This window comes from Panthera leo, chromosome A2 (genome assembly GCF_018350215.1).
Source record: "Panthera leo isolate Ple1 chromosome A2, P.leo_Ple1_pat1.1, whole genome shotgun sequence".
Classification (NCBI taxonomy): domain Eukaryota; kingdom Metazoa; phylum Chordata; class Mammalia; order Carnivora; family Felidae; genus Panthera; species Panthera leo.
Genome location: NC_056680.1, coordinates 86090534 through 86115406, shown reverse-complemented (window position 1 = coordinate 86115406; position 24873 = coordinate 86090534). Strand labels below are relative to the sequence as shown.

The 24873-nt window shown below is 34.7% G+C and overlaps 1 protein-coding gene across 1 annotated transcript in view; it reads left to right on the top strand.

Annotated features, from left to right (window-relative positions):
• Positions 1 to 24873, top strand: part of PCLO (piccolo presynaptic cytomatrix protein) — a 361627-nt gene that overhangs the window by 305602 nt on the left and 31152 nt on the right. Inside the window, exon 10 of the mRNA XM_042916591.1 lies at positions 3530 to 3655. Coding sequence (XP_042772525.1) covers positions 3530 to 3655 — 126 coding nt within the window. The remainder of the gene's footprint in view (positions 1 to 3529; positions 3656 to 24873) is intronic.

The following is a 24873-nucleotide window of genomic DNA, read 5'->3' as shown; positions in this document are numbered from 1 at the left end:
AACATCACTTATCAAGGACCATTTAAATACAAGCATTTCCGTTAAAAATTAATGTTCCTTCTTGAGTTTACCAGGTCTTCTATTGCATTCTATAATTCTATTGCAATTCTATTGCAATCTATAATTTAGATTTGAGCTGGGGTGTTTTATTTTTATAGAAGTATTTTTGTTTATCTGCATTTACTACATAAAATATCAAAGTGAAGCTATAGAAATGTTAAAATGTCCACATTTAAATTATTACAAATCATATAAAGAAAACTTCTTATGTACCCACTAGCATGTAACTACTATAAAATAAGCAAAAAAAAAGTTATACTTTCTGAGTCTTTTTATTTTCTATCATTCTATTTTATCACAAATTTTAATATTTCTATGCTACTTTATTGTATACATGAAAAACTAGCAGCAACCACAGCAATGTCAAAGCAATTTCAAAGCAACAGGAATTCTTGAAAATTTACTATGTGCTTGAAGTGGTTTCTTTATATATAAAATTTCATTTCCCACAGTATTGTCATGGCTGTACATTACTTTCATTTTACCAAAGATACTGAGGCTTATAACATGTATTTGTATAGTGTTTTAAGTATTAGAATTCAGTGGTATAAGATGTATTTTACACAATTAAAGAAATGTTGTGTTGTGCTACTTTATTAAATTAGCATCAGCCTTATATTTTACTTATTTTTGAGAGACAGAGAGAGACAGAGCACTAGTGGGGGGAGAGGCAGAGAGAGAAGGAGACACAGAATCCCAAACAGGCCCCAGGCTCCAAGCTGTCAGCACAGAGCCCAACACGGGGCTCGAACTCATGAACCGCGAGATCATGACCTGATCCAAAGTCGGACGCTCAACCGACTGAGCCACCCAAGCGCCCCATGTTGTGCTACTTTATTAAGATGGATACAATTATAACTTTCTTTCACTGATCCTTTTCTACAGGGTTTTAGGTGTATTCAGTCACCAAAAATTAAATGGTAGTAGGGATGCAACTACTTAACTCTTAAGACATTTCCATCTATAGAATGAAACTATAACCAAATCTTTAAAAATAGTCACTTATACCAATGAATAGATTTCAGAGTTCCACAACTACTCTTTTAGCTATACCTTTACAAGGTGTAATAATCCCATGTGTAGATTCTAAACATATGCTATGCCATATATGATATAGTGCTGAAATTGTTTTTCATGGGCTATGTTTATATTCTGTTTTTTTTAAGCTTAAAAACAAATAAATAAAACCAAATGCCCTGAGCACTCTACTATACCCTACTACAGTGTACTCTTCTGAGTGTAGCATTATAATAAGTTTTGATGTATGGAATGATCTTGAACATATGCCTATATGGTAAGGAAATGTCTTAAATCATCTTTTGGGATCTCAGACTGACATGTCTCAAAATTGATAAAGACACACCAACCACATTAGAAATTCAGTATCTGTGTGTGTGTTTATGAAAAGTTTAACAAGTAGTAAATTACAGCTCTGAGGGATTCAATCATGAAAAGTGAAAGCAAGTCTTTTAAGAAACTGTTATTACTTTTAACAGATAAATTCCGTGACCAGCTATTTTAAAATCCTCATTTTGTAATTTCCAAAATATCCTTAGCACACTAAAAGATAGACTAAACTGATTGAATGAAGAATGGGTAATAACTTCTTCATTTGTTGTCCTTTATTTATATCTATGTAATATCTTATTATATAATCAGTCCTGGTGAATTCTTTAAGACTACTGTCTAAGTAAGAACTCAACTGTTGGTAAGCAGCCTTAGTTGAGACCAAGTCCTATACTAAATGATGTTCTGTACTCACACAGCTATATTCAATGTGTATCATAAATTAATCTCTACTCACAGGGGTAGCAATGGACCAAGATACTGGTGACAGAAAAGCTTCATAAGTAAGGCCAGAGAAGGCTAGTATCTTATTTAACTATGACCCATTGACAACAGCAGGAAAGTTAGATGCATACAGTTGATTTGCTTAGTTTTTGGGTTTTTTTTGTTTTTATTTTGAGGCTCAATCTTCAGAACACTTACCCTGGTAAAAAAAAAAAAAAAAAAAAAAAAGTAGAAAGAGGGAGGCAAGTAGGAGGGAAAGAGAGGGAGAAAAGAGGGTAAAAACAAGGAAGGAAGGGAGGAAGGAAAGGAGAGAGGAAATTCATTTGGAATTACCTTATATAACCTGGAAATGATGTTTTACCAAAATATATCCCTACCTGGATAAATGGCAGAAGGGTTCCATAATCCCGTGTTACTTGCTTGTTGAATGTTTGTACTGTGTTGATATTGACTCCAGGGATTGTTTTTGAAGAGTAAAGTGGGAAGGGAACAGGATCTGTAAGAAAGCTGTCTTTTAAAATTTAGAGATTTTTGAAAGAGTTGAAAACGGGCCTTCAATCACTGAATAGAAATAATTTTAATCTAAAGAAATAGTTAATTGTGTCTTGATTTAAGAAGAATTCTGCTTTCTTTTAGTACTTTTAAAATATCCTTGACATTTGTAATAAAAATATTTCTGGTGCTGTATATATACGCTTGCTAATTTTTAGCTGATTATAAAGAAAATATAAACTTAAAACATCAACAGTTCATTTATATCACACTCAATTTTCACACAATAATCATTCTCCATCTTTTTATCTATGTAGCTAATTACAGAAAAATCTATTCTATGAAATAAAGTTTACTAAGTTGTTCATCAGTCAAGAATTTTATTTTGCCTCACGAAAAATGTCATGTTAATAATGCACAATGTTAGTTGATGAGTTAAGGCTAAAAAATGAATAGTAATTCATAAATTATGATTGTATTTTTATCTTATCAGTTGCAATCATTTGTATGTTTAAATTGTGTCTTCTCAATTTATGATAGCTATTACTGTCTTTTACATGAAATGCTCCTCAATTTCATAAGTGAATTATACACTCTGGTGTTTCTTATACTGAGAACATCTTTATACAATATGTTTACAAAGTGTCTGGCCAAAAGTGGACAAAGATATCTGTATTATATCATGGTGATATCATTGAATTCCAAAAATTATTTTTTAATATCAGGGGATTCATTGTAGATCCTACAAAAATCTCAGAATGTCCTATTTCATATCATCTATTATTGAATTCAGAATAATATCCTTTTGTTATTGGTGTCCAGTCCCAATATTCATGTTGTAGATAGCTTCTGGGCACCAGAGCTCACGTCATGTGCACCTTATAACTCATGATAACTGTTGTTCCTTTAAAATGTTACTAATAGGGGCGCCTGGGTGGCTCAGTCGGATGAGCCGCTGACTTCGGCTCAGGTCATGATCTCGCGGTCCGTGAGTTCGAGCCCCGCGTCGGGCTCTGTGCTGACAGCCCGGAGCCTGGAGCCTGTTTCAGATTCTGTGTCTCCCTCTCTCTGACCCTCCCCCGTTCATGCTCTGTCTCTGTCTCAAAAATAAATAAACATTAAAAAAAAATTAAAAAAATAAAATAAAATAAAATGTTACTAATAATTTGCTATTTTTTCAATACAGGTAATGGATTAGGAATTAGAATTGTGGGTGGTAAAGAAATCCCTGGACATAATGGAGAAATTGGAGCCTATATTGCCAAAATTCTTCCTGGAGGAAGTGCAGAACAGACAGGAAAACTTATGGAAGGTAAGAATAAGGATTTCATTGTTGATTAAAATGAACATACTTATATTAAACATATTTTAATTTAATATGCAAATTTTCTCTTTATTTACCACGTAGGTAACCCTCTCTCCTTATGGTTAATTATGAAATTTTGGTATCATAATATAAAAGAAAATGTGTTCACAACTATATTCACTTTATTTTCAATTGCATTGTCCTTTTGGCAGTTGGGTTTGCTCTGTGAATATCTTACTTAAGAAACACTAATTAGTCAATATTGTTTACTGACTTGGGCAATATTATTAAAACTACTTTGGTTATTGAGATTAATTTTTTTTATAAATACTAAGAAAATTATATTGAAATCATAACTGTAAAAATACCACATGATTCAGTACACCCTAAAGTTGGGTCAGCAAACTGTGAACATCCCCCAGGCCAAATCTATCTGCTGTTTGTTTCTATAAAACAGTGTTGGAACACAGCCAGGATCATGAATTTACATGTTGGATATGGGCATTTTCCCACTACAAACAGAACTGCATTCATGACAAGATGAAATGGTCTACAAAAACTAAAATTTATACTCTATGGCTCTTAACAGAAAAAAATTTACCAACTCCTGTGCTAGGTTACTGTCTACTTTTGGGTACTATACACCTTATCACATCAAAAGCATTTAAAAAAAAAGAACTTTACAGATGTATCTAAAGGTCCATAAAACATGTATTTTATCAATTTATTTCACGTCATAAAATGTTCAGTTCTCAAAACACAAAGTGATTATTTTCACTTGTTTTTAGTTGATTGGGTTGTTTCCAAACTCTAACATATGGTTTATAAGCTTTCAGTGATATTGTTTATAATGGATTTTTTTTTATCATAAAACAGCCTCAACCTATCATTTTATTTCATTCTAAACAAAATACTTATTTGGAAAGTGTTTTTTTCTCATTTCATAGTTTTATAAAATGTTGTTATTTAAAATTCTCATTATGCTAAAATGATTCACTATTATTTTCTTCAATGTATTGGAATCTCCCAAAAATGTCCATGGATATTTTGGTAGACTATTAGAATAAACACAAACTTGAGGTATTATTTACTCATCACAGTGTTCTTACTGGAGCCAGTTGGTACCAAGTCTCTAAGATACGCTCTTCCTAACTTCACATTTAGTGACGTCACATTGATGGCTTGAACTGGTCTTGGTGGGAGGATTTACAAAGTGGAAACAGATCAATGTGATAAATTAGGCCTGTTTGTTTTGTTTATCTGCTTGTTGGTTTTCAGAATGCCAGATTACCAGGTCATCACCTAATATGTAACTGAAAGCATATTTTTAAAAATATTCCAGTGTGCTGCCTAAAACAGAGAAAGGTAGGAGAATTAGCCAGAAAGCTAAAAGAAAGTAAAAACTGTGTCAATCAAGATATAATAATTATGAGCAAACTACTGAGTCTGTACAAAGTTTCTATGACTATAATCTTATCATGCCTGATGCTACTCTTTGCTGTTGCAGTCTACTTAAGCTATAGAAATTGAGACCATTTTTTTTTAATTGACACCATTTTTAACGATGGAAGTGATATGCCACTTTTATGCAGCATACTCCAGAAGGAAAGGTGTATGCTGTTTTTATTCTAAAATAAAAATTGCAGCAACTGTTTGTTTTATAGTTATGCAAAGATACCTGAATACAGATAAATTTTCATACTTTTGTCTGTAATTACACCATGGAAATTGACAAATACTACAAATCAGGGTGGTTTTGGAAGATGTCTTAAATGAAGTGTTTTGTGATGAAATGATACTTTTTGTACTTGGTAGTCTATGTGGCCATTTTTAAGTTCATACACTTAAATTTAAAAAAATATATAGATATAATATAGACTAAGTCAAGAGAGAAAATTGAAGTGAACCTAATGTCCAAATATGTCCTTTCATGTCCAAAGATGAACTGACTAGAAGGTCATCAGTCCAAATGGGAATACACAAGGACAATATTGTTTGACCAATATATTTTCTGGATATATATCTATATGTATTTATATTTACATAATTTTTGTTTTGTCTGTAACTATGTGTTTTATTCATACATGGCATTCTTAGAACCCTCATCTTCAATCTCTAATAGATTATCATACAGTTTCAGAGCAGTATATTGGTTAAGACACAACTCTGATTTTTATGTCTGATGTAACTACAGGAATACCGAGTGTAAATCACTGAAGTCTTGTGGATTTTTTAATATTTAAAATTTTTTATGACATCATAAAATTTTATTTATTGAAGGCAATAACAACAGTTAATTCTCCATAGTTTGAAATTCTTTTCTTTTCTAAGGAAAAAAATGTATACGAATAGATAGATAAAATATGTATTTGTATGCATTTAATTGTACTTCTCCATCTGTAGAACGAATTTCAGGTAGACTTAGGAATTGATTTGATGTCTTCCCGGTGTATCTTTCTGCATTTCTGAATACAAAACTATATACCCTGAGCCTTTATGGTGTAAAATTGCCTCACGCTTGATTTAAAACATACGTGAATGACAGTTGGTTGACCATAGAATTCTTAGACTGCATTTTTTTCCCACTCCACACAAATGCGCTATTGTTAAAAAAGAAGTTGACCCTACGGTTTTTCCTAAGTTTGGTTATTTGTCTTACGGTAGGCTTTTCAGTCTCATCAGGGTCTTACATACTTATACTCTTGCAGCACTCAGAGGCATGGATTCTGACTGTGTTGACTTTTGGAAGAGCAAGAGTATTTTCAGGTTTCTTCTAGCTTTTTATCGTCAGGATTTGTGCATTTAAAACACACTGACCAATCATGTAGGTTTTCTGATGCTGTTCAGAAAGTAGTGACTTATGTAACTAACATTAAATGGAGGGGAGAAGGCCCCACTACTTCCTGAGTCCACTGAGCTGGTTACTTATTAAAAGGAGCTTTTTATTCAGTGTTTTTTGAAAAATCTTTCTGAACTAGGTTGTCTATCTTGTTACATAATGTAGGAAAGAGTTGTGTTTCAGAATGCTGATACTTGGCAATAATTACTATTGCCCAATCATTAGGCTATTCTCAAAAAATTCATTTTTATACACTCATAATATAGGCTTGTGCCATCCTCTGCAGTTAAAAAAAGCAGTTAGAGAACGTTGCATTAGTCAAAATTTCCTGAGCCAATCTTCTGGTTTTACAAAAATCTGTAGTGATTTTCTGAAAGAACTTGCACAGTCAGATATTTGAGGGATCCTAATCTTCCAAAACCATACAATTTATTTTTTGGCAACATTAGTAAGCATTCTTAAACAGATATTGGACAAAGAATGATCTTTGGCTACCTATTATTCTTCATTTTAATGCTTAAAGTCAGTTTTCCATTAAAAAAAAAGACAAAACATCTGGGGAATTAAACTACAAATCTGATTTTCTGAACTGCTATTTGTCACTATTTGCTTTAGGATTAAAATTTTAAACAATTTTAGATCAACACTGTTGGGGCTGTGTATTGATCATCAATATTGGGACTTTAAGTGGTGTATAATTTTGTCTATCATTTTCTCCTTTGATGTTGTTATTTCTCTTTGGACTAATTTGAGCATCTAAAAACACACTTGAATATATGGATTTTGTGTATTTAAATTTGCCACTTCCATTTTAAATGTTTATTTTTAAAGGAACAATTATAAACCTTATTTATAGTACAGTATCAATACTAGGTTCAATAAAATCAGCACCTTAACTAATGGCCTCAAAAAACTAGATGCGTCTTCTGTGATAAATTTTCTTTTCTCTATATTACCTAGTGAAACCTGTTCAGTGTGATTACAATTTTAGGAAGTTTTGAATTCGTGACATGCTTTAAAAATAAAAGTTTCTCTAAAAATAATTCTTTATAGGGGTGCCTAGATGGCTCATTTGGTTAGGCATCCAACCTCAGCTCACTTCACAATCTCACAGTTTGTGAGTTGGAGCCCTGCATCTCTCAGCCCAGAGCCTGCTTCAGATTCTGTGTCTCCCTCTCGCTCTCTGCCCCTCCCCGCCCTTCTCTCTCACACTCTCAAAAATAAACATTAAAAAAATAATTAAATGAATAACTCTTTACATATTGTTTTCAGATCAAAGTTCCAACCATCTCCAAATCTGGGGAGTCTGTAATACAATTATCCATATTTCACGACAAGCAAAGATTTTGTTTTGTTTTGTTTTGTTTTGTTTAATCTGATACAGACTTGGGTCAGTTTCTGTGTCTTAGCCATTTGTGCACATATCAGTTGTGCATGGATCCAAAATCATGACCCTTAACACCGAGGGTTTTTTCTCCATATTTGGTGCCCAGTACAGTGTCAAATAAAACAAGATTTCAAATAATATATATAGAAATTAGTGTTAAAGAATTAATTTTTGATTACAGGTGTTATATACTAATTAAGAAGTTTCTCTTCACAGGGTTTTGTGAAGCAAACAATATTATGTAAAGAACCGTGTACATTTAAGACAGCATCCATATTTGGTAATATAACTTTTGATTACCTTTCCAGGAAAAAAAATGACAAAATAAAAACCATTTCCTCTGGGTACACATCCTTACAACTTTGAGCTTAACTACTCATAAATTAACATAAATTTACTCTAGGTGTTTTTTGGGGTTTTTGTTTGTTTTAGTTTTTCTTTGGTTTGAATTTAAATTAAGATCTCTGGAGTGGGGTATCGTGTGGTTACTGATATAGAAGAAAAACCCTCATCTCTGGAAAATGCAGCACCATTCTTCTGTGCTGTGACACAGTGTGAGGAAAAAATTTTCCTCTGCCAGTTCTACTCTAGCCCCAAATCATCATTTGCTTTATGGTTGAAAGAGGGCGAAGGGCACACAACAAACGAGTTTTAAATTCGAAGTTAAAATATAGCAAGTGTTCTGTTGAACTGTTTGCTGCCTGACACATCTGTGTCTGATTAATTTGCACTTAAATGGTGAGGGTGTTTTGCTCTCAATCTTGTGAATTTGACTAAAACGACTCACTGGTTGAATGTCTCCATTCCATAGTAACCACAAGAAGTCAGGGTTTGATGGGTACTGATTCATTAAAAGTGGACCTGAGTTTTCCCAGCCTGAGCCTCCTCCCCCATCAGGAAAATTACCTAAGAGTGACACCGCTTTATTCACGTTTTCACCTCCTCCGTCTGTTGAGACACCCAGTTCAACATCCCACACCTTCTCTTTTACCTTCCCTTCTGGGAATGGAGCTGGGGGGAGTTTAGAAGCATTTTATGGCCTGATGTATGCAACTTACCACTTATCTGGCGCTGACTTGTCATTTTGGTTGCAAATGTCAGAGTGTACCACAAAACTGTAGAGAATAATATGACAAACAGCCCTGTACCCACCATACGTTTTTACATCACTATTTTGCCACATTTGTTTCATATTTTTCTGGGGAAGGGAGACATATAAATCAATTAAAGCCTCCTGTAGTCACTTCCCTTCTCCCGACTTCACCTAATCTGAGGTTACTCTTTCCCTTGCTGTTCTTCCCAGTTTTATGTATGTATTCATAAACCAAAGAAGAATTGGTTTGCTTGTTTATGAAATTTTATGTAAATGACATCTTAATGTATTTTTGCAGCCTCTCTGAGTCACATCCAGTTTATACAATTTATCCGAAGTGATACATGTGGCTCTATTTCGTTTATTGTAACTACAGGGCAGAATTCTAGTATTGTACATTTCAATGGCACTTTAAATTTAAACATTCCCTGGTTATTTAAGTTATTTGTGAGGGTTTGTTTTTTTGTTGTTTTTTTTTTTTTAGTATTTCAAACAATGCTATAATTTAGTTAAAGTAGTCTCCTTATGCACATGTACAGGAGTTTCTTGGACAAGTTAAATTTCAGGCTATAATGACTATCGTGTTAAATAATGTAGGAGGAATGTTGTATGGTTTTTTCAACAATAGTAGATTTTTCCAAATCGCTGTCCAAAGTGTTATATTGTTTTTACACTTGTCCGTAGTCAATTACTACTTTTGTTACTCTACATCTTTCGTCCTCTTCCTCTACATTTTCTTTTTCAAATGTAATGTGGGATGATATCTATTGCTTTTGTTTACCTTCCCTCCAGGAATGTGGAATACGATAATATTTTATTAATTTTGTTGGCTCTTGGGTTTTTCTCATCTGTGATTTGCCTGTTCTTTTGTTTATTCTTTAATTGTATTAGTGTATTTCAAATTGAATTTTAGGGAAACTGTATATATTCTGGATATAATCCTCTGTCAAGTAAGTAGGCTATAGATATCTTCTTCTCCCAGTATGTGGTATGCTTTTTAGTTTGTCTGTTCGTTTTTACAGAGGTTTAAATTTTAATATGGTCAAGTTCATTTATCATTTTGTTTCTCTTAAGTTTTCTAAGTGTTCTGTATTGTTTTGGAAATTGTCGTCCAGAAGTTTTCAGAATGTTGCTCTATATTTTCTTCTAAAAATTGTACAATCTTACTTTTCACATAATGTCCTTACAGAAATAGAATTTAATCTGTCTGTGGTCTGAGTAGAAACTTTAAGTTTTTATCTTCTTCAGCATGGATAATCAGTTGTCTGTACACCATATATTGAATGTTACATTGTTACTCCCACTGATCTCTAATGCTCCACTTGTCAGAAATAGATTTTTTATACATATATGGGTCTTTTATGACCTCTCTGTTCTAGTCTACTGGTCTATTGTCTATCCCAACATAAGTGTCACATTTTGTTTTAATTATGATTTCTTTGTTTTAGTCCTGACACATGGCAGGTGAACATACCATATTGCTACTCTTCAAATACTCTTGGGACAATTCTTGACCTGTGATCTTGCATATATTTTCCAGATTCTGCTTGTCAATTTTCAGGAAAATCTCTGTTGAAATTTGATAGTGATTGTATTGAAGGGATAGATTAATTTAGAAAAAAATGTATCTTTTTATATTGAGTCATGTCTCTTTGAGTCGTAAATGCATTCACAATACTGGACCCTTGTTCCGCCTAGAGATTTAATCATTGTACTCTGAATCAATACAATAAAGTAAGTTAGGACAGTAAAAAAAAAAAAAAAAAAAAAAATTAACACATAATTGTTAAACATTAAAACTTTTGTATCATTTTACTCAACTTAAAATAGTATTATATACTCAGAAAAGGCAGTGTAAAAAGTATAAATAAAACAAAATTTTGTTTAGGAAATATAATGGGCCAAATGTAATCCTTTATGTGCATATCATTGCTTCTGAGGTTCATTTAATCACTGAACTTCTTAAACTCACTTCTTTTTTTCTTGGTATTCTATATCATAATTGTGAAATAAATTACTGGCATGATACTTTTAAAATTTCAACAATTTCCATAAGAGAACAAGAAATCCATAAGAAGTAAACATCTTTTAGCCAAAGAACCAAACACGGTCATTTGGTTTTAAAGATAACTTGTATCTATATTATTATTATTATTATTGATAATTAAATCAAATTTGTTTGGAAGATTTTTGGAAAGCTGTTTGGAGCCAAGATAAGAATATAATGTTAAGACCCTAATGTAGCTTCATGAAACTCTTAATGAATCAGCAGGGTCCTAGAATAGGAGAGTAAAAGTTTAAAACCAATAATATCCGCTGTTTGCTTTTAAATTGAGCAAGGGCTGTATGAAAAGTTAGCTTCTCCCAGGCCATTGCACCTGTAAAGAATGAGTTCAATTTTGTTCATCTGCGTCATTCTGTGAGAAGTATGCCTGTGGCATAAATTCTAATTCATGGAAATTCTCGGTTTCTAGTTGTCTCAATTGTAGGTGACATCGATCTGGCTAGCTAGCTCTTTGTAGAGATGAATTGACAGGGTTCCTGGCAAGAAAATGCTGTCGGATTAATGGTTGACAATCAGTGATTGGAGCGAAGGTGAGGCCAGCTGTTTCTGGAATGGTGGTTTTGTTAGCAGTTGGCCTCTGGAAATCCCTGTTATGAAGAAGTCTATGGTAGAAGACACATTCCAGTAGTATTGTTAGAAGAGACACTCCTGTGTAACTTAAGGGAGAATGTTCCTAGGCAAGAAAGTCTTTATTTCTGCTTATGCTTTTTTGGCATATGTTACAGATGGCATGGCAGTGATCAAGGTTGGAGATCAAGAAACACACCACACAGATGAGTCAGCTTCCTTGTTCTTGTTCCAGGGGGATACCAGGTACGGATTGGTCATTAGCATGAGATTTCTCAAAATTCCTTAAGCTGGTGTGCCAGGTACACGTGACACAAGATCACATTTCATGTTAATACAAAGATTTTCTAACAAATATTTAGGAATCTGTCTTATGGAAAGAAAAATATAAATTCTAGGTACCTGGGCTGGTAGGTTGTAATATATTATTTTCAGGGTTCAGTGACATCATACTTACCTTGTCAGGATATCAAAGATTAGCTATGTTGCCAGGACAAGGAAATAGATTTCTCTTTTTTATCCGTTTATTTTGAAATTAATCAGAGGAGATTATGTTTGAGTCATAATATTTCTGATAGAAATATCAAGAAAACTAAATGATTGCCCTGTCTTGTACACTTTTTGCTAAGTGTAACTAATAATCCATATTCTAATTTGATTACTTTTATTAACAAAGGTAGCATACCTTGAAATATTTACATAAGTTCAAGTGATACTGCTTCTTGATGAACAATTGTTTCTACTCTTAAATTTCGGATTAGACTGGTCAATATGCCATAACAGGCTACATTTTAGTGGGTGTGTGAATTGGAGTGGTTTTTTTGGAAGCAAGGATATTGAACCGTCTTTAATATGCATGCCAGACCTTCAGTCAGCCAGTGCTTTAGCACATCCCATATATTCGGAGAATGTTTTTACAGTCAGATCAGTATTTAAGTTCAGCTGTTGTACTCATTGCCTGGGTACGTTGTTTCACTTTTAGTTTCTTGATGTTCTCAGTAGGGAAATTGAGATAATAATAGATTTAGAAACAATGTACCAGAAATACAGTGTTTTACATGAGTGGTGAATATAATCACGTTTACTTTCACTTTGGAGATCTTTGATGGTAAGAAAAATATTTGCAATATTAAGCTTGAATTCTGTGTCCCCCATATGTGGACATACTTAAATAATTGACCATAGTCAGTTCTGATCTCGGAGCTGCAGGGATGCAGAATATTTCTAATTAACAGAGCATCAAACTTCGGTCACAAAACTCTGACCCAAGCCATCTTCATCACTTTAGTCCAGTTACTCGTGTTCTCTAAGTTTCCTTTTATTTCGTCTGTACAATTGAGAGATTGCAAGACCTGTCTCACAGAGTTAACAGTGAGTGACAGTTACTTATGTTTATTTTTTATATGCTTTGTTAATCTTACAAAGTTCAGACTTCCTATAAGGGACTATCGAACTGTTAGAGCCCTCTGTGATAATGGAAAGTTATTTTAGTTTTAGTTATCAGGCTTGAATAAATTTCAAAAACAAAAAACCTTAATGCCTGAAGTAAGTAAGCCATTTTTCATTTAAATGTATTATCTCCTGGGGCGCCTGGGTGACCAGTCTGTCTTGATTTCAGATCAGGTCATGATCATCCTGGTTCATGAGTTCAAGCCCCACATCAGGCTCTTTGCTGCCAGTGCAGAGCCTGGTTGGGATTCTCATTCTCTCTCTCTCTCTCTCTCTCTCTCTCTCTTTCTCTCTCTCTCTCTCTCTCTCTCCCTCCCTCCCTCTCTCTCTCTCTCTCTCTCTCTCTGTCCCTCTGAATAAATAAATAAACTTAAAAAACAAAATACCCGTACTACCTCCTAACTGTAAAACCATTGGCTAATCTGTTAAAAGTCTTCTCATTTTTTCTTCTTATCAACAGTATGTTAATCAGTAAACCTCACATCTGATTAAAATTTATAGGCGCACATACAATGAATATCTGTTCACGTAACTTTCATGGTCTATTAGTCGCTGAAAACACATCTTGTTAGTGACCAGAACTGTGGTGTCTGATGTCTTGCTCTCAGTGTCTGGACTAATCTTTCTCATCAACTCCTTTTGTGTGGGACTTTTGACAAATCACAAAAGCTTACCGGGTCTTGAGCATTCAGTGTATGGGATCCTCCATTAGACCTTTCTATAATGCATACTTCAGAGACACTTTACTTGTTGAAGAGATGTGGGGGAGAGGATGAACCTTGGGATGAAACATGGTTCAATTTTAAGTTTGGGAGGTGGAGATGAAGCGGTACATGAGCTATGATAAGCTGAGTATGTTAGATAAAATGAAAATTCAAACACTAGAACTATGGGCTAAAGAAAAAAAATTAAAGGGAAATTAGAAAATATTTTGAACAAAATGCAAATGAAAAAGCAATGTACCAAAATTTATGGGCTGCAACTAAAGTAGAGCTTAGAGGCATGTTGATAGTATTAAGTACTTATATTTGGAAAAAAGGCTCCAAAGGCATGAGAAACAGAAGAGAAAATTAAGCTAAAATAACTGAAAGCAAGGAATTATTAAAGATAAAAGCAAAAAACAAACAGAAAACAATAACTGATTATGACAGAAAGCAGACAGGTGGTTTCCTGGAGCTGAGGTTGAGTAGAAGAGAAAAGTGGGAAAGAGTCAGTGGGAACTCAAGGCACGAAGAAAGTATTCTCTATCTTGATTCTGGTTGTGGTTTATACAGTTGTATATATTTGCTGTCATTTCACTGTACATATAAATAGGCTGTTTTTATTACATGTATGCTATATCTTGGTAAAGCTGATCTTAAAAAAATTCTTAGATATTTTTGGAAATGGGACAATGAGTATTTGAATATGAAGCAGTTGTAATATATAAAATAATGTGATTGCTTTTTAAAATAAGGAGTCCTTATCTATTAGAAATACATATTAACATATTTGTGTATGAAATAATAGAACTGCTGAGATTTGTTCCATAAGAATGTTAGTAGTTCGGAAGTATTTGGGGATAGAGATTAAACATAATTTCCGTGAGTTGATAACTGTTTAAAGTAACTTATGAGTAAATAACATTTTCTATTTAAAAAAAAAAAAAGACTGTGAGGGTGATTACATGGGATGAGAAAAGAAATGAGATCAGAATGAATAAATTATGGCACTTTAACGAAAGGACCATCTCAGGGCTCCTCTCTCACTTGTATGAGCCCCCGCCAAAGCTCCAGGAAGTTCTAAGGAATGTGTAATGTTTGCTGCCTTTGTCACCTTTTCAGCATTTGTCATTTGTTGTGGTTTCTTTTGTCCTTTTCATAAAAATTCATTTGTGCCAAATTTTGTATTCATAATCTTATATTTTTCCTTAAAATTGCATAAGCTTCAGGCCGTGCAAAGCCTAAATTCATTCCCACATGCGCTGTTTCTGAACGGGAAGAACATTGAGGAGCATGCTGCAGAATTGTAAGACTCTGTTGGGGTGCACTCTTAATATACTTAAAATTTAGATGGAGGTAATAAACAGGGAGTTCAGAGAGAAGAGGCTGTGAAGGAGTGGTGGTGATGTTCTTAGGAATGCCAGCAATAATGAAGGATTCAAATGGGTTGCCCCATGTATTCAGTGACTACTCTCTATGGGTTTATCCTAGAATGATGCAAAGTGATATAATGCTCCCCTGCTTTCAAAGTGCCTACCATCTAGAGAGGCAGTGGATGGAAGGTACTCACTGTGAAGGTAGCTTTTGATCAGGGTGTCAATGAATAAAAATGTAAAATAAACCCAAAGAACTAGGAAAAAATACCTTTAAGGAAAAACAATATATTTCTTTAATGGCTTTTTTTTTGGGGGGGGGGGAACTGTATGTTTTATTTTCATTTTAATAAGAGAAAGCTAGAAATTCAGAATACGGTAGTTGATTCTGCAATCATTAGAACCAGTAAAATACTAAGTGGAGCTTACAGATATGGCTCTTCCCATCCCAAAGAACCCCAGGTAACCTTGCGGTAATTTCTAAGGGCAGATTATAAGCTCTCCAGGGCAAGGAACTGTTTAGGAACTAAAACAGATCTTTACAGTCTTTCATTTATTCCATTTGTTAATTTTTAAAATAGTTCAACATAGTTAGGGTATTCTACTGTGTTCCCAATAGAGTAATGAGTGCCAAAGCAGAAAGAACCTTCTGTGGGATTGCAGGCTTTTGTGTCAGCACAAATTCAGATGAAAGCCTTTTCATATGTAGGGTAAGTTCCACTGAGCATTGGAAGAAAATAAGATTTCTCTTATTTTCTCTTAGGCTACTTTTGTTTTCTTTTACTTTCTACTCTTTCCCGGATTCTTCTCACTGTCATTATGGCCCTTGAGTCTGCTGAGATCAATGATTGATCCAATTATTTCTATATATATTTTTTTTTTTTAGTACATGCTGCGTAGAGCAATCTCTGATGACCCTGTGGGGACATTAATGAGGAAAGCATGAACTGTACATTTTAGTAGCTGAGACAGAAAAGAGCAAAGTTTTGTTTTTGTTTTTTTTTTTAAGTACTCTATATTGAATGGTAATATGTGCTGAGGAAAGAAATATAATAAGGAGCATAGATCCAGCTTGTCAGACAATCAGGTTGCAAATTGAGAGGGGATGATCACGAATGACCTTACCAAGCAGGCCGAAACTGAATGAAGTCCCCAAGGAGAGGAAGGAGTGAGCCAGAAGTTACTGACATTACAGGAGACAAATGAAAAGGGCAAAGGCCCAGAGCAAGACCATACCTGGTGTGTGCCAGGAACAGTAAGTTTGCAAGGTCAGTGTAGCTGCAGCTAGTGGGCATGTGAGGGTGGACGGTGGACGTTTTGGTCAAAGTAGTCAAGGAGATAGAATCTTGTGGGCCACTGTAAGGACTTCAGCTTTTTTTTATGTTTATTTATTTATTTTGAGAGAGAGAGAGACAGTACAAGAGTGTGCAAGCAGAGGGAGAGAGAGAGAGAGAGAGAGAGAGAGAGAGAGAGAGAGAATCCCAAGCAGGCTCCATGCTGTCAACACAGAGCCCAACATGGGGTTCACAAACCAACACAGGGCTCACAACACGGGGATATCACAAACCATGAGATCATGACCTGAGGTGAAACCAAGAGTCAGATGCTTAACTGACTGAGCTACCGAAGTGCCCCTAGGACTTCAGCTTCTCCTTGTGCGGGATGAGAAGCCACTAGGCTGACACACAGGCTGAATGACATTTTTATTCACATCATTTACTGTTTTTTCCTCAAATTTTTATTTAAATTCTAGTTAATTGACATATAGTGTAATACTGTTTGCAGGAATAGAATTTAGTGATTCATCACTTACATATAACACCCAGTGCTCAACCCAAGTGCCCTCCTTAATACCCTAAATGACATTTAAATAGGAACACTCTGAGTGCCGTAACTAGAATTATTTGAAGGGGTGAAGGTCGGAAAGAAAAGGAGTTTAGTTAGGAAACTGAAGAAATAATCCAGGTATGAGATGCGGCTGTTAGAACAAGGTGGGAATGGGGACATAATGATAAATTATTATATTACACTGTGCATATATCTGTATACACACACACACAGTACAACATGTGTGTTAAATTTCAGCTCAGTGAAAATGACCTCAATATGTTCATTCATGTGTATACATAGTATTCAGATTTAGTTAGCCAGAAGTCACTCCACCATATTTTTAAAACGTAAATCCCTACATAACAGTCCTACAGAGTAAAACATGAAAGAGACTGACTCTAGCCTGCCAGAGTGGGAGGGCCACAGGGGAAGGAAGGCGTAGACCCTCTCCAAATTTTATTATTGAAGCCTTTCCTCTTATGTCTTACATTATCAAACGCATTGAGTCCAAGTTCACTGTGACCTACCAGGCCTGTGGTAACATACCCCAACCTTTTGGAACTCATGCTGGTCCATCCTTAACTCACATCTCTCAGCTCCCCACCCACCAGCCCCACTGGAGTTCTCTAATCCTGGAGCCAGAGTTTTGTCTACTTTCCGTGATGGTCCTGCTCCTCCCTGGGAGATACCATGTCAGAAATCGTAAGTGATTGACATTGGTGACCCAGAATCTACTCCCCTCTGTGACACACACTAAATATCTGTCAACTTGATGTGATGAGTTTTATCATAATTAAATACATTTACTTATATTGATTTTACACTTTTAGGGTTTCATTATTAGGTTCTATGTATCTTAAATAGCAAAGAATCATGTGGGATGCAGGTATTCCTGAACTTAGAAGACGAATCAGGAGACCTGGCTTTTGAAACTGTCACTAAATACGATTTCTAAAGCTGAGGTTTCACATTTGTAAAAGTAAGGATAGTTACATTTACCCTACCTGTTTTACTGGAATGCTGTGAAGAAAAAAGAGAAGAGGTGGGCAAAATAACTGTTTAAAAAAAAAAAAAGTCTCATATTGATGCTATTAACACAAGTGAAATGGATCTAATTTTATTTCTTTTAAGCAAAAGGACTTCTTAGGGGCACCTGGGTGACTTAGTCGGTTAAGTGTCCGACTCCTGATTTCAGCTCAGGTCATGATCTCATGGTTCATGAGATCAAGCCCCATGTCTGCTCTGTGTAGACACTGTGGAGCCTGCTTGGGATTCTCTCTCTCTCCCTGCCCCTCCCCTGCTTGTGCTGTCTCTCTCTCTCAAAATAAGTAAACTTAAAAAAAAAAAATGACTTCTTATAATTAGCTGGTGTATGTATGAATGTCCTTTGTAATTCATCTAGGATAGATTGCCATTCGTTTTTTATGGTTGTAATCATGTTTGCTTATGAAATAGGGGAAATAATTTCTCTACATGAATGTTAGCTGGAGAGAAAATAGTTGAGTTTTGTTTTACATCAGTTGGCAAATACTGCTGTTAAACTGTTGTCTTCTTAGGCAATTCTCATTTTTCAGTGGAAAAATCAATTATTGTAATATGTTATATAAAATTATATATCTATTGAGATTTCATTTTACATATTAAAAGTAATTGAGAACTTTTGGAATGAAATTCTATCATCCATTGACATCTGTTATTTATTGAACACCCATCAAGCCAATGTAAATTATTTGCTAATTTTTCTTTGAGACATAAAAATTAGGATATTGGCACTTCTTATGAAGTAACACCTAATTCATTGTATTTCTTTAAGATTCTCTCAGGATGGATGATAAGATGGTTATTGATTCTTTTTTGTTTGAAATGGCTTCTTTATTTCTATCCTTTGGCTTCTCAAATGATGAAAGAATTTATACATTAAAAGTACACCATTTTAATTTTGATTATACCATTCATAATAATGATATAGTATCTTTGGCTCAAAAATAAGCCAAATACAAAAACTTAGTTAACTTTTTTGTGCACAGCAGTTGACCATGTTGCAATATTTCAAGTGATGAGTAATTAGGTTATGATAAAAACTCCCTACTTCTTTGTCAAAAGAAATATTTTTTCTTATACTATAGAGTAAGTATATTTGCATTTACTTTTGTGTTTAAATTTTGATTGAGAGATTTCTTTTTAGAATTTTCCTTTCCAGAGATATTTTTTTTATCTGATTTGAAGTTGCAATTCACTAATCACTGCAGTGATCACTGCACTGTTCTGTGCATTCTGTCAAATAATAATTTGAAATGGAATTTATTTTGTCCTTATATATGTATTCTCAGTGAAGATGAGGAGGAGGAGGATGATATTGTCACTGGTCCAGATAGTTCCTGTATTTATTAGGAAACACTTAACAAGAATAAAGTGATGATATTTTAGGTTAAAATGCATAAGTAGTGGGATACCTTTAAATAACATTCAGAAAAAGAAAGTACAGAATATATGAATATTAAAAAAGGTTAAGAACATAATTAAAGTTAATATCCTTAATAGTTCACTAGAGACACTTCAAGTAACAATTAAGGCAAGCACTTCTCTGGGTTGCGTGGGTGGCTCAGACAGTTAAGCATCTGACTTCAGCTCAGGTCATGATCTTACGGTTTGTGAGACCGAGCCCCATGTTGGGCTCTGTGCTGACAGCTCAGAGCCTGGAGCCTGCTTCAGATTCTAAGTCTCCTCCTCTCTCTGCCCCTCCCTCACTTGTGTTGTCTCTCTCTGTCTCTCAAAAATAAATAAATTGTTAAATTTTTTTTTTTAAAAAGGCAAGTATTTCTCATGCACAACTGCATCATTTAGCCTAACTTCCTATGTCCATTCAATTAACTGTGTATCTATATAATCATGAGTGCATTTTGGATTAGTCTGTTACTGTCATGGTATTTTTCAGGTTTGATGGTATTAATCTGTAATACCACTGAATTAGAAAGTCACTAGAAAACATCCACTCTGGGTGTTTTAACAGAATGAATTGGGAAATTAAGAAAAGTTTATAATATTATGAATTGCAATCTACTTTAAATGAGATGATGACATCACATACCTTTCTTTCATCGGATAGCTCCACATGTTACATGATTTTCTTGGGACCATTCAAATTTACTAATCTATCCATCCCCTTTTCCTACCTTGTTCAGCCACATTCTGTTTTAGTCAGTTTCAAATAATACATCTACTTCTAAACACCATAAATTGTAGCCATGGAGTAACTTTGGCATCTGTACCAATCCTTCCAATACATTTTGGACTGCAATACTAGATTATTTTAATGATGGTTAGAGTGATTTGAAACAGAATCCTGTGATGATAACCTTCTTCACATTAGACCACAAATCATGGTTAATTATATTCCTCTTTACCTTAACTCTATTTAAAAGGCATGAATTTGCAAAGCCATACTGGAGTGCGAGAAGCACATTACTTTTTCCTGTAAATCAAATGTGATCAGTTCCAGTCTTCCCTTATTATTATCATTATTTGATATTTCCTGCCTCACAAGCCCTGGAGAAATACCGATGAGGATGTTATATATTCAGAACACTGGGGGATTGGCCCCCTGTACATTGATCCACATCACGGAGAGAGCAGTTATCTGACCCAGCACACTTCGTTGACAGTGAGTGGCTCCTTTAACTGTTACGAAGTCTTCCTGAGAGTAGTTCTCCTAGGTTGAGCCACTGAATTCAAGGTCAACTTTGCTAAGGGTACTACACAGAATTTTTTCTTTGAGGTAATGCCATCTTCTCTGAACAATTTGAGCAAGCATAGTACCTTTACAAACTCCAACCACAATTGTTGGGGGGCATCTCCTGTTTAGAACTGACTTTCTATCCCCATTTCTTTTACCCATCCAACATTCTTTTTTTTTTTTTTTACCATTTAAAAAAAATGTGATTATTAATCTTAACATGAGATCTACCCTCTTCACAGATTTTCACTTGTACACTGTAGTATTTTTATCTACAGGCACAGTGTCGCTTATCAGATATCTAAAACTTGTCTTGCATAACTGAAATTTTATACAAGAAACACCCCGTTTCTCCCTCCCCTAAACCCTGGCAACTGCCGTTCAACTCTTCACTTTTATGAGTTTGACTGTTTTAGATTTCTCATGTAAATGGAATCCTGCAGTATTTGTCCTTCTGTGACTGGATTATTTATTTCTCTTAGCATAATGTCATCATGGTTCACCCATGGTGTGTCATACTATAGGATTTCTTCCTTTTTAAAGGCTGAATAATATTCTACTCTATGTATATAAGGTTTATACCGTTTATGTCAATGGATATTTAGGTTATTTCTACATTTTGACTGTTGTATATGCAACTATAATGAGTGTGGGAGTGCTATTATCTCTTTGAGATCCTGTTATTAATTATTTTGAATAAATGCCAAGAAATGGGAATGGCTAGATCATGCCGTATTCTATTTTTAATTTTTAGAAAACATCGTACTGTTTTTCATAATGGCTGCACCATTTTGTTTTCCAACCAACAGAGTACAAGGATTCTAATTTCTCCATCCCTTTACCAACACTTACTTTTTTTTTCTTTCTTCCTTCTTTTCTTTCTTTCTCTCCTTCTTTCTTTCTTTCTTCCTTTCTTTCTTTTCTTTCTTTAATAATGGCCATTCTAACAGGTGTGAGATGATACCACATTGTGGTTTTGATTTGAATTTCCCTGACAATTAGTGACGTTGGGTAAACCTTCCCACATTCTTTTCCCTTCTGGTAGTGTTCAGAATAATTTCTCATCAGTGTGCTCCTTTAAGTGTGATATTGGCTTATTTTCTGGGAGCGGAGTGGAGAAAAGAGATGAGTCAGTCAGCCTTTTGTTCGTTCCAAGTTGACATTGTTTTTTTTTTTTAATTTTTTTTTTCAACGTTTTTTATTTATTTTGGGGACAGAGAGAGAGACAGAGCATGAATGGGGGAGGGGCAGAGAGAGAGAGGGAGACACAGAATCGGAAACAGGCTCCAGGCTCCGAGCCATCAGCCCAGAGCCTGACGCGGGGCTCGAACTCACAGACCGCGAGATCGTGACCTGGCTGAAGTCGGACGCTTAACCGACTGCGCCACCCAGGCGCCCCCCAAGTTGACATTGTTTATCCACCATAAATGGTATATTCTACAAAATCTTTGTTCAACAATGTCTTCATTTTCTGCACATCCAACTCTTCAAATAAAATTGTCATATACATAATTAAAACAATGTTTAAATTCTCTTTTTATTATAATGAAAATGGCATTATAAATAATATGTGTTCCTTGTGCTAGGTTTTACATATTTGAACACCATTTATATTTAGGTGGGCTATGAGATAGGTTTAGTTGGCATAAACCGAATGAGATCTTCTAATTGCTGATAGTAGCATTCACCTAAGAGATAGACGGAAGTCATACTTCTGCACTGCCGTCAACTAACTGTAATATTAGAAAAGCCACGTCACCTCATGTTTCACCGAGTTCTAATGTATTCTGTAAGAGACGAAAACTAGCGCATCCACAAGGCTATTGCTTGCTTTATAACGTTGAGTCTATAAAATAGTTGTGACCTGCTTACAACACTGTTTATCTGTGTGATTCTTTTCCAGTGGCCTTTTTATTGTTGACCATTAATATGGCAAATTATGTGATAATCTACTTACTTCGTAATTATTATTTTTTTTTATGATTGACACTAAATCTGTTTTAGATCTGTGATTGTAGAAGCCATGGATTTTAAATAACTCGAGGTACTCAGCCTAGAAAACGAGAGTGGGTAAGCCCAGACAGTTTAACTGTAGTCTTTGGTGTTTCTTAGATGTTTTCTTCTGTTTACACTGTTATGAGGATTTTTTATTTTGTAAATTAACTTCATTCAAGAACTTATATATTCAAGCCATATTTTGCTTATTTTAATTGCTTGTTATTCATAAAAAATGTGAATGACGGAAGAAACATGGAAAACGAATTGCTTGACCATACTCCAAATTAATGACAGTTTTAAATAAGATAATTCAACTTCTTTAATTATGAGCTATTGAAAAATATAGCTAAGCTATATAACATTAGCCAAAAAACTCCTATAAATAGTATTATCATAGCATCTACTTTTGCTTCCCAATCTGCTTCATTTATGTTGGGCTTGTTGTTAACGCAATATAAAATCTACAATAGTTTAAAGCAAAATACTAGAAGTTACCCCAAACCTCCTATATATGTATGTTTAATACTACTAAAATTTGGAAGAATGTGAATTTATAAAATTTACATTAAATATTCTAATGAGTTTAATTCTATTATCTCTATACTGTGAAGAGAGGAAATTGTGATCTATCACATTTTTTTAAAATGTATAGTTTATTAGAGTTAAATTTTTGGTATTTTAGATTGAAAACAGCTTTGAGTTTGAATGGTGTTAGCTCTAGGTACTTTGGCATGTAAGTTTAAACCAAAAATTAGGTTCAGACTACAAATTGAATGTTCCAACCCCTGAGTTAACCAATCCAGAACCAAAGGTAGCAAGTGCCCAGAGAAGACAAACTAGATAGGGTAATGCCATGGGGGCCCTAGGGAGCCAACACCAGCCTAAAGAAACAGAACTGGGTGCCTGGGTGGCTCAGTCAGTTAAGCTTTCAATTTCAGCTCAGGTCATGATCTCACGGCTCATGAGTTCAAGCCCCACGTCAGGCTCTGTGCTGACAGCTCAGAGCTTAGAGCCTGCTGTGGATTCTGTGACTCCCTCTCTCTCTCTGCCCCTTCTCTGCTCATGCTCTGTCTCTCAAAAAATAAATAAACGTTAAAAAAAATTTTTTAAAGAAACTGAGAACAACCGCAATGGGCAGTGAGAGGAAATGTGGGGAATGCAGAAGAGAAAAATTAGATGACATGACTGCTGTGCTTTAAAGTCTTAACGTATATAGAGGGAAAAGTTGTAAATAAGGACAAATAATGAAAAACAATGTGGAAATTTCAGGATCCAAAATGTTTGTTAAAATCTTCACATACAGGGGTGCCTGGGCAGCTCAGTCAGTTAAGTGTCCAACTTTTGGTTTCAGCTCAGGTCATGATCTTATGGTTCATGAGATCCAGCACCAGAGTGGGGTTCTGCGCTGACAGAAAAAAATCTTTAAAAGAAAAATCTTCATATAAAGCTCCAGCTCAAAAATTGCATTTTCATAAATTGTAAACAAGCAGGGGTTTTGTTGTTGTTGTTGTTCATTTGTGTTTCATTGTGCCACAGTCATAGTATTTTCCCCTTCATAGAGTATGAGTAAATTAAAACAGTGATCTAGCAACATAATCTCCCTGAAGGAAGCCAATATGGCGAATTAACCAGTTTGCTGAAGGTCACAGCCTTCCTATTGTGTTTGGAGATTTCCAAATTTGATTATGGAGAAGAGAAGAATATCAATGGTCAACTACCAGCAACATGTTGGTTTACAAAACACATTATTTCTGAGAATAATACATATTAAAACATGGGAAGATTTTAATTTGTTCATGCTAAGTATCAAACACACACACTTTGTTGCATTTGAAAGCATTATTAAATTATGAATTTTTAAAAATGCAAAATTTTATTGTAGTCTTTTTTAGAAACTCAGACTACATTCTCAATAAAATAAAATTCAGATCATGTTTCTTTTAATGTAGCTCTTTCTTTTAATGTAGCAATGTCCTCGTTAATGGAAATTGTTCCAAAGCCTTCTTCAAGCCACGAGGTCATTTTAAACTCAACTCATTCAGGTAGACCAGAGAAACAAGGTCCCTACAAGCATCTAAGGATACTTCTAGAATGGGGACTGGAGAGTGAGGAGGGGTAAAACAGGCAGATAGAGATTGCTTCCATGAAAGTAGCCCCATGTTTACATATTTTATGTACTAAGGCTCTCT